Source organism: Chanos chanos, chromosome 6 (genome assembly GCF_902362185.1).
Source record: "Chanos chanos chromosome 6, fChaCha1.1, whole genome shotgun sequence".
NCBI lineage: Eukaryota > Metazoa > Chordata > Actinopteri > Gonorynchiformes > Chanidae > Chanos > Chanos chanos.
The window spans coordinates 1,376,545-1,387,657 of NC_044500.1; the positions used below are offsets into that span (position 1 = coordinate 1,376,545).

The window sequence follows — 11,113 nt, forward strand, 5'->3', positions numbered from 1 at the left end:
CTATTTGTGTAATTATCGATATTATTTTTACTTGTGAAATTGGAAAAATCTAATTAAACATAACTTCACGTAAGGAAAATGATATCTCTTCATGCATTTAGTTTGTACATAAAAATTGTAATTCAGTTCAGTTTTTCAACACAAATATGTAATGATCGTTGAATTAAAGAAGATTTCTGTGATGTTTGTTTGTCTTCTCATAGTTTTTATTCAGAGAGACCAAACTCACCTGGACTCACCTGTTGGTCAGTTAAGAGTGACAGGTCAATGGGAATCCCCATTGGCCTTAAAGGGGGAGGTGTGTCTCCTGACCAAAGGTAAGACTTCACTGTTCACAAATAGAATTAAATGATCAAATATCTAAATAAAATTAAATTACATTCTTTTGCATTACATTGCATTCTTACTACACACATTACAAACATGAAATATTTAGATCATTTTGAGTTTAGTTGATAAACACTATAGTGATTAGTGAACAACCTACTGATTAATAATATTCACCTGGTCAGATCAAGTTCACCTGCACCAAGCTTGGCGAGCCATCGTTCAATGGGAATTCCGATCGGCTTCAATGAAGACGATGTCACAGATAAGCAAGGGTAAGAGCTCTCTATCAAGATTATTAAAATGGACTGTTAAAAAAGTAAATTACCATTGATTGTTACTGGCTTGCAAAACAAAAAACAAACAAACAAACAAATGCTTTGAATACAGTTTGTGAATTTCTAAATTTGTTGCCATCAGTTAAAATTATTTATATAAATTAAAAATACTAAGTCATTGATCCATATCATATCAAAGAAAACTGGAGAATCTTGTCCTTTCAGAGCAAGCCACCAAAGATCAGGGGAAATCAGGTGTTAATCTTAACATCTGATATTATGAAAAATATGTATGATTACTGTATTTAACTAAATATGGACTATGGGCTTTTCAACAATTAATAGCACCCAACTTAATGGACCACACTTCTCAGAGCTCCAACACCCATCCAACACAAAGGACACTGCACTTACTGGAACAAAGTGAGTGACAAACCATGCATTCTAAGAATGACCCAATGTTGGCAATATTCCTGTTTATCTGTCTACAGCTGTGCACTAATGTTGTGGTCAATTTACAGAGGCTGCTCAGTTGTTCACTCCAAACTGAAATCCTGTCTGAGGGAGAAGTTTCAACGTGTTGCTCAAGGAACAGCTAGACATGCAAATTCCGCATTTCTAAATGACATCTACACAGAACTTCACATCATTGACAGCAGAGCTGCACAAATCAATAATGAACATGAGGTCCAACTACTTGAGAGAGGATTAAAAAGAGTAACAACAGATGACATACCAATAAAATGCAACGATGTCTTCATGCCTTTACACGGACAAGACAAACCCATTAGAATTGTCCTGACAAAGGGAGTTGCCGGCATTGGAAAAACTGTCTCCGTGCAGAAGTTCATTTTGGACTGGGCTGAAGGGGAAGCAAACCAGGATATCCACTTCATATTTCCACTTCCGTTCAGAGAGCTGAATTTGATGAAGGATCATAAAGGCAGTCTGATGGATCTTCTCCATTTCTTTTTTGCTGAAACAAAAGCACTAAATTCTTCTGAAATTGAAAACTATAAAGCTGTGTTCATCTTTGATGGCCTGGATGAATGTAGACTTCCTCTGGATTTCCATAACAACAAGACTCTCTGTGATGTGACAGAGTCAGCCTCACTTGATGTTCTGCTGACAAACCTGATCAAGGGGAATCTGCTTCCCTCTGCTCTCATCTGGATAACCTCCCGACCAGCAGCAGCCAGTCAAATCCCTCCTGAGTACGTTTCTCGAGTGACAGAGATACGAGGGTTCAATGACCCTCAGAAAGAGGAGTACTTCAGGAAGAGAATCAGTGATCAGAGCATGGCCAGCAGAATCATCTCACACATTAAGTCACTCAGGAGCCTGTTCATCATGTGTCACATACCAGTGTTCTGTTGGATGTCGGCCACTGTTCTAGAGAGAATGTTGGGTGAATCCGAGGGTGGAAAAATCCCCAGGACTCTGACCCAAATGTACACACACTTTCTGTTAATTCAGATCAAAATCATTCGAGAAAAGTACAGAGAGAGCAAGGAGACAGATAAAGACATTATTTTCAAATTGGGCCGACTGGCTTTTGAGCAGCTGGAAAAAGGCAATCTGATCTTCTATGAGGAAGACCTGAGAGAGTGCGGGATTGAGGTCAGAGAAGCATCAGTGTACTCAGGAGTGTTTACCCAGATCTTCAGAGAGGAGTGTGGGCTGTACCAGAGGAAGGTGTACTGCTTTGTGCATCTCAGCATTCAGGAGCATCTGGCAGCTTTGTATGTGTTTCTGTCTTTCTGCAACAATAATACAAATGTACTAGAACATCAGCCCAACAGTGAAGATAGAAATCAAAACAAGACTGTGAAACTATCAGACCTACACAAGAGTGCAGTAGACAAGGCCAGGCAGAGTAAAACTGGACACCTGGACCTTTTCCTCCGCTTCCTCCTTGGCCTCTCACTGGAGTCCAATCAGATTCTCTTAAGAGACATGCTAAATCACATGAGTGGTTTCTCACAGGACAGAGAGGTAACAATAAAGATCCTCAAGGAGGAAATTAAGAATGTTATCTGTCCACAGATGGCTATCAATTTTTTCCACTGTCTCAATGAACTGAATGATAATTTGCTAGTAGAGGAAGTCCAAAGCCATCTAAGGCCAGGAGGACTAGAGCTGAAAAAGGAACTTACTAAAGAAGAGTGGTCAGCATTGGTCTTTGTCTCACTAACTTCAGAGGGAGAGTTGGATGTTTTTGACCTCCGTGAATATGGCAAATCAGAAACGGTTTTGTTCAGGATTCTTCCCATAGTCGGCGCATCAACAAAGTCTTTGTGAGTATGCTTAACTTCAAAAGAAGTTAAATATAATTTAGCGAAACAGTTAGCCTTGTAATCATGCTCTGTGATTAAGGCCTTTGTAGAGCACTGCATGCACTTAGCTCAGCCATAGGAAGAGGAACCTTTCAGAATGTTCTTGTCCAAAATATGAATGCCCCTCTTAAGTTCTTTTAAAGCTTATTTTAAAGTATTTAATGTGATATTCAACCATTTTCGAGCTAATTATTTTGTACTGCAAGATTATTCAAGTTTGTATGCAGTGTTAGGGGTTCCTCCATAACGAAACAAAGCACTGCAGTTTAAATCTCATTACAGTTACTGGATTATTAAAATGTCCTTTCCTACATCACGCACACCTTTTCAAAAGTATGTTTTTCATGCTGACACTGGTCAAAAATGTGAACTCATGAATGAGGCTGCGCTTTACGGTTATTTTAGAACAGCTAAGGAGTGTTCTTAGTAGAATTTGTAGTTTTAGAGAGTAACTCAAAAACAGAGTGATGAGTAGTGTAATTACATTTTAAAAGGAAAGTAAAGTAATCCCATTACAATTAAAAGAAGTAATTGGTCACTTGTAACTAATTACTTTTTTTGAGTAACTACCCCAACGCTGTTTGTGTGACAGTCCATATAATTCGTGTGGTAGTGCATTTAGTTAAAAGTGAATTAGTTTTCAACAAGAAATCCCACCCCTATCTCTCAGGCTACGTGAATGCAACCTGACGTGGCGAGGTTGTGCATTTCTGATCTGCACGCTCTCTGAGGTCTCAAGTCTGAGAGAGCTGGACCTCAGTCACAATGACCTGCAAGACACGGGAATTAAATACCTTTGCTCAGCACAGGAGTCAATGGCCATCTTTCCAAAAGCATGGTAAGGATTTCATGCACAGTATCATTTCATTACATGGATGTATGTATGATGTATGGTGCTTTCTGTTCTCGCAAAAAAAAGGCATGTATGTATGATGATGTATGATGATTTGTAGAGAGTTTGAAGTTATTGTTGTTTACACACTGTGGTGGTGAGCTGGGAAGAACCAGGATGGTGTCAGGATCTATTGTGAGATTTTCAATACATCATTTTTGTCACAGCTCAGACCTTGGCATCTGGTTATCATGCGGTAATGGGAGAACACCACCCTATGCTGGGCTGAAGGACCCAGTATGTAGACTAGAGGCCCTGAGGTAAGACAAACACAGCAATGATATCTATGTATTTAATCACTGTTGTGAATAATAAGGTAAAACTATTCTATTTCATCAGAGAAAAATGCAGAGTTTTAATAAATAAGTTATGACAAATGCACTGGGAACATGATAGTTTTTGGAAAATATTGGAATCTTTTGACCCCTCTGATTCCTGTATAGTTCAGAATAACTGAAACGATCTCCATGGATTGTGCCATTTAAGCCGAGGATAACTTTACAGAGAAACTCATGCACAGTTTGATATTTAGAAATGTTTTTTTTTTCATGAAATACAAGTTTGTTCATCATTGAGGAAAAAAAGTACATGCCATAAGGTATAGAGCCCATTCATTATTACCAGTAAAGGAACAGTAAGCAGCCAGCTGGCCAGAGAACATTTCCGCACATCTCCGAAAATCATTTTGAATGTGAATGTTATCACCTCATTGGGCATCGCGAAAAGAATGTCTATCTAAGGATGTAGATGGATAAGCTGGACCCAGTAAGGTCACCTCTTTCTTTTGTGGATAAGCTACTTCCTTAGTTATTGAAGAACTGAACAGTATTCCTGAAGTCTACCAGTGTCAGCTGATACGTTAGATATTTTAGATGCATTTAGGCTGATGTGGACACAGGATGTGGATGTAGAGCAAGGTTGTCAAAATCCAGCCCTGGAGGGCCATGGTCCTGCTGTTTTTCTGGTCGGTCAACTAAAGACAGTCTCTGATTGACTGAAGAGTGTGCACACAAGTTTTCAAGGTGAAAATCAACAGGTAACTAAGAGGTGAAAACAAAAACCGACGGGACCCCGGCCTTCCAGGACCGGATTTAGACACATGTGATGTAGAAAATTTATACGTCCGCACGACATGTCTTTACCAAACAGAATGATTTATTTGATTCAGCTGTGTTGCATACTATCCAGCTGTCACATCCATTAAATAATACACATAAGAATATCTAACTGAATGTTGTTTCCAAATAGTGAGTAAAACCCTTTCTCTCTGTCTCTCTCTCTCTGCAGCCTACAGAACTGTGCAGTGACAGCCGAGGGCTGTGGTTACCTGGCCTCTGCTCTGAGATCAAACCCCTCACACCTGAGAATGCTGGACCTGAGTTTGAATAATCTGGGAGATTCAGGAGTGAAACTACTCTCTGCTGCAATTAAAGACAGTCATTGTAAACTGGAGAAACTAAAGTGAGACCTGATATCAGTGTATACATATGGAGTCTACACTGTAATCTGCCTATGCTGTTACCATCATTTACATATATCTGCGTTTACATATGTCAGTAATTACACACAGTGGTCTACTTTTTCAGTGTTAAGATAACATTATATGAACGAACATCTAGTGATCTGTCACAGTGTGTTATGCGCTGTACACCAGTATGGTTGTGTTTGTGTGTGTACATGCATATATGTGTATGTTTTCCATGTTGGCTGTGGATCTGAGTGGAACAGGGTGATATGCTCTGACTTTCCCACAGACTGAACCACTGTAACCTGACAGAAGAAAGCTGTGTAGCACTTTCTTCAGCTGTGGTCGTGAATCTGAAAGAGCTGTCCCTGAATCAGAATGACCTGCGGGATGCCGGCATGAAGCAGCTCAGTGATGGCTTAAGAGATCCCCGGTGTAAATTACAGACACTGAGGTCAGAGTCGTGAGCAATACCGGGTGACTTGCGTGACTCGTTTAAATCGTACGTGCGGGTGTGCTTTGTATTACATACGATGAGTAGAGCTCTTTATTCCTCTTTTTCTTTGCAGTTTGTCAAACTGTATTATCAGAGCAGAGGGCTGTGGCACTTTGGCTTCTGCTCTGAGATCAAACCCTTCACACCTGACAGAGTTGGACCTGAGCTCAAACGAGCTGCGAGATGACGGAGTGGAACTGCTCTGTGCTGCGCTAATGCGAACTCGATGTAAACTCCAGGCGCTGAAGTGAGTGTGCTGGTCAAATTTAAAAGCAAACAGATAAATCAAACAATACATAAATAAGTACTGTGGTCTAAAGGTTAGAGAACCGGGCTTGTGACTGGAGGGTTGCTAGTCTGATTCCCAGGCCCAACATCCACGGCTGTGTGCCCTTGAGCAAGGCACTTAACCCCAATGCTCCCCGGGCGCAGAGGAATGCTGCCCACTGCTCCTGCGTCTGTTGTGTGTTCACTACTGGTGTGTTGGATGGGTTAAATGCAGAGACAAATTCACTGCTCACTGTTCACAGTGTGTGTGTGCAATCACTGAAACTTAACTTAATACAGATCAAATCCAGCATCCTACTAAAGCACAGTAACACTACATGTAACTCATGAAGTACCATGTCTGACCATACGTTTTCTCCCTCTCAGGTTAAATGAATGTGGCCTCACAGAGAAAAGCTGCACAGCCCTGGCTTCTCTCCTCTGCTCAAAGTTCTCCACTCTGAGAGATCTGGACTTGAGTAGAAATGACCTGAAGGATTCAGGAGTGATACGGCTGTCTGCAGGACTGAGGAGTTCACGCTGTAAACTGGAAACCCTGAGGTGAGAACATATTCATCAATGTATAATTTGTTTCTTGTAATTGATTGACAAATGCTGACTGTCGCGAATGTCATTTTAGTATGAGAAATATCAGTCCTACAGCTGTAAATAGAGACAAACATATTTGGAATCATGGTTTGGTTGTCCACACTAGACTGAGGCAGGGGTGTCTATCTGTTTCCTACAGCTTGTGTAACTGTGGTCTCAAAGAAGAAGGCTGTGTGGTTCTGGCTTCAGCTCTGAGATCAGGCCATTCCCATCTGCGAGAACTGAATTTGACTGGGAATAAAATTGGAAGATTCGGAGTGAAAATCTTTACTGTTTTACAGGAGGATCCTCAGTCTAACCTGGAAGCACTAAAGTTAGTGAGATGAATGGGTTTAGGAGCTCAAATACAGTGACTGCCAGTAGATGGTTTAGTTATGGTCTCCTTTCTTACGTCAGCAGCTGGACCACGTAAGGTTTCAGCGTACATTTCAGTACATGTTCTCTTACTAAATGGTAATTCAAGTACTGCTTACACACTCTTAGTGGCATAAAGGTGATAGTGTGTTTCATCTGAATGTGTATGGAAATGTTGAGGATGTGAAATATGCAGACATTTGTTTTTCGGTAGCTTTTACCTGATAAAGAATTGTTTGTGCTTTCTCTTCTCTGCAGTGTTTGATTCTCTGCCCAGTGGAATTCTCAGCCCTGAGAGACACCAGTCACCATTATTCAACCTCTGTCCCACACTGCAGCAGCCGGTCATGCTGGGAAATGAGAGGACCTGAATGTGATTGGACAGAGATGAGAGGACCTGAATGTGATTGGGCAGAGATGAATAAGACGCTTTTCAGCTGTATTGCTGTGATGTAGATATGGTTTAAATGACAAAACCATTCATTTATGCTGAAACACCGGGCCTGGTCAATCAGAGTCTGTGTTCTTGTGATTCCCATCGACCAGGGAAAGATTTGCTTCCTTCATTTATTTTCCATGTAAATGTTTATTTTATGGAAGTTGTAGCCCAATGTAGATCAGACTCTTAACCTCACAGATCCTGCACTGACACTATTCTGTCTCTTCAATAATAAATGCAATGATATAAAAACAATCTAGACATAATTAAATCCTGATTCAGTTTCTCCTTGAGAATCTTGTAAAGTTGTTTTTGCAATAAACACCATAAACACCAAACCCCTTTTGATGCGTAAATATATGTATTAATTGCTCTTTCATTTTGTTGACCCCATTCATTTTTAAACATTTAAACTTTTTCTTGCAAAAGACCATAACGCACCTATATATACATAAACTATATGTACATGTATTTACATAACATATGTATATGTATATGTCTCTTCATAATCAGACACACACGTCCTTCATAATCAGATATATATATATATACACACACACACACATATACATACACACACACACATGCTGTGCCCTGATTATGAAGCATGTAATTATGAAGGATGGCCCTAACACTCTGTCGTACTTCTGAATTTAACCATCTCACTTTTATCGACAATTTCCTCACCGTCTATTTCTGTTGTTGTATCACATGTTGAGGGTGCAACCGAAAAATACATCTGTTAAATGATTGGCTGTGCTGCATGTCACTCAAAGCACTCTCCATTAGCAAGGGATATGATAGGCTGTTTATGAGCCAGGGGGATGAAGCACGCTTGGGGTTTGTTCATACAACCAAACTTTGCATATTTGTGAAGTGCTTTCCTGGCAGTTTGCATTTAAGTGAAACTATCAAACATTTTATCGAACAGTTTTCTTATTGCTATTGCCATAGAGTCTATCGTGGCACACATCGCTAACATTCTATTGAACATTTTTTTATTGACAAAGTATCTATTGCGGTACATCTCGCTATCGTTTTATCGCCCAGGCCTAAGGCTACAGTTTAAACTGAGGGGGCAAAAATTTTATCTGAGAGAGAGGGCTGGTACAGGACAGGGGACATGTTGCCTTCCAAAACCTACAGGACAAAATAAACACACTACTGATTTAAACAGCTCCTCTACCACTAACTAACACATGACTAACTTAATCCCCACATTCTGTAATGCTTAATGCCTGATAGGACCACACCTAGTTATATGGACACATCTGTGTGTCAGTAATCCACTGTATGTGAATGTCTTTCATTCATTATATGTGAATGAGTGCATCAGTGTGTGTGAATGAGTGTAACATTAAACCCAGTCTTAGTGAAGGGTACATTAGTGGTGGCAGGAATATTAACCCAGTCTTAGTGAAGGGTACATTAGTGGTGGCAGGAATATAACCCAGTCTTAGTGAAGGGTACATTAGTGGTGGCAGGAATATTAACCCAGTCTTAGTGGAGGGTACATTAGTGGTGGCAGGAATATTAACCCAGTCTTAGTGAAGGGTACATTAGTGATGGCAGGAATATTAACCCAGTCTTAGTGAAGGGTACATTAGTGGTGGCAGGAATATTAACCCAGTCTTAGTGGAGGGTACAGCAGTGGTGGGTCAGGGGCAGCCAAAGGGTTAGATAAGTGGGCTTGTGACCGAAAGTTTGATTCCCAGGACCAGCAGGAAAACATCCACAGCTGAAGTGCCCAACCCCCAACTGCCCCCCGAGCGCAGGTGTGCTGCCCACTGCTCCTGCGCCTGGTGGTTGTGTGTGCTCACTACTGGTGTGTAAGGATGGGTTAAATGCAGAGGTTAAATTCACTGCTCACTGTCACAGTGTGTGTGTGTGTGTGTGTGTGTGCTCACTACTGGTGTGTAAGGATGGGTTAAATGCAGAGGTTAAGTTCACTGCTCACTGTCACAGTGTGTGTGTGTGTGTGTGTGTGCTCACTACTGGTGTGTAAGGATGGGTTAAATGCAGAGGTTAAATTCACTGCTCACTGTCACAGTGTGTGTGTGTGTGTGTGTGTGTGCTCACTACTGGTGTGTAAGGATGGGTTAAATGCAGAGGTTAAGTTCACTGCTCACTGTCACAGTGTGTGTGTGTGTGTGTGTGCTCACTACTGGTGTGTAAGGATGGGTTAAATGCAGAGGTTAAATTCACTGCTCACTGTCACAGTGTGTGTGTGTGTGTGTGTGCTCACTACTGGTGTGTAAGGATGGGTTAAATGCAGAGGTTAAGTTCACTGCTCACTGTCACAGTGTGTGTGTGTGTGTGTGTGCTCACTACTGGTGTGTAAGGATGGGTTAAATGCAGAGGTTAAATTCACTGCTCACTGTCACAGTGTGTGTGTGTGTGTGTGTGCTCACTACTGGTGTGTAAGGATGGGTTAAATGCAGAGGTTAAATTCACTGCTCACTGTCACAGTGTGTGTGTGTGTGTGTGTGTGCTCACTACTGGTGTGTAAGGATGGGTTAAATGCAGAGGTTAAATTCACTGCTCACTGTCACAGTGTGTGTGTGTGTGTGTGTGCTCACTACTGGTGTGTAAGGATGGGTTAAATGCAGAGGTTAAATTCACTGCTCACTGTCACAGTGTGTGTGTGTGTGTGTGTGCTCACTACTGGTGTGTAAGGATGGGTTAAATGCAGAGGTTAAATTCACTGCTCACTGTCACAGTGTGTGTGTGTGTGTGTGATCACGGAGATTTAATTCAATTTAATTTTAGATCAACAAATAAAACCTTTGTATTATTTTCCTCAGCTCCAGTCTCTGCATTGTGGTTACCTGACCTCTCAAGGGGTCGGTCTGTGAGCTTTTTCGGACTGGCATTTTCCCCATGTAACATATGAATGCAAACCATCAGAATTTATGTGTTCAGGATGGTACAGCCTAATGTTATTGGGGTCTTGAGGGACAAATGTTTGTTTGGACAATGTGTCATCAAAACTCTACTATTTATATGAATGTTCAATACATTATTGAGTGTTTTTCCTTCTTCAGAAGCATGATTATGTCAGTGACTCCTCCCCTAAAGCTATTTCTGTGTATAGAGCAGGAAGTGAGAAGGACATAATACTTACAATACTTACAGGTTGCTATTCAGGCTTTCAGCCAGACTTACGGACAGGGCAGAGCGAATACAGAGACAGGGATGGTGAATGGTGAGTACTACAGAATATCAGACACAGTTTTGATTGACAAAAGACAAGAGAACGATATCCCTGAACTAAGAACACAGCTGAATACATTCGCTGTATGAGGTATACATTAATATGAAACATATCAACAGTTCTATTCAAGGGCATGTGATCACAGGATAAACATTTTCAAATATTTCTGAGTATTTCCAAAAGGCATGACTTACATGGTCATGGTCCTTGTAAAATCAAAAGTGTGTGAGATTATTTTTTTGAAGGTTATGGTTCAGTTTTTAGTGTTTTAGTGCAGATCTTACAGCAGGTGGCTCTCACAGCAGGAGGCTTTTTCCATGTGCACTGTTGTTTAAGAGACGAAAAGTGGTCAGACTTGTTCTGTGAGAACCTGTTTGAACTGGTTTATATACAATAACTTTCTTTTTACTGCCCTTATGACAAACTGTTTAACAAA

General features: G+C 40.8%; 1 protein-coding gene across 1 annotated transcript; it reads left to right on the forward strand.

The window, feature by feature from the left end:
- Positions 1-552: 552 nt before the first annotated feature.
- Positions 553-7,395, forward strand: LOC115813985 (NACHT, LRR and PYD domains-containing protein 3-like). Its single transcript, XM_030776688.1, has 9 exons — positions 553-602; positions 1,127-2,902; positions 3,612-3,752; positions 4,040-4,093; positions 5,121-5,294; positions 5,588-5,752; positions 5,868-6,041; positions 6,449-6,622; positions 7,302-7,395. The coding sequence occupies exons 1-9, from the start codon at positions 553-555 to the stop codon at positions 7,393-7,395; spliced, it is 2,802 nt and encodes a 933-aa protein (XP_030632548.1).
- The last annotated feature ends 3,718 nt before the right edge of the window (positions 7,396-11,113 follow it).

What these genes read in the sequence shown, in the direction of transcription:
- LOC115813985 (XM_030776688.1), top strand. Translation starts at nt 553, where the DNA reads ATGGGAATTCCGATCGGCTTCAATGAAGACGATGTCACAGATAAGCAA. An exon ending in GGCGCATCAACAAAGTCTTT is followed by an intron (nt 2,903 to 3,611) that starts GTGAGTATGCTT and finishes CCTATCTCTCAG; the next exon opens with GCTACGTGAATGCAACCTGA. An exon ending in TGTAGACTAGAGGCCCTGAG is followed by an intron (nt 4,094 to 5,120) that starts GTAAGACAAACA and finishes CTCTCTCTGCAG; the next exon opens with CCTACAGAACTGTGCAGTGA.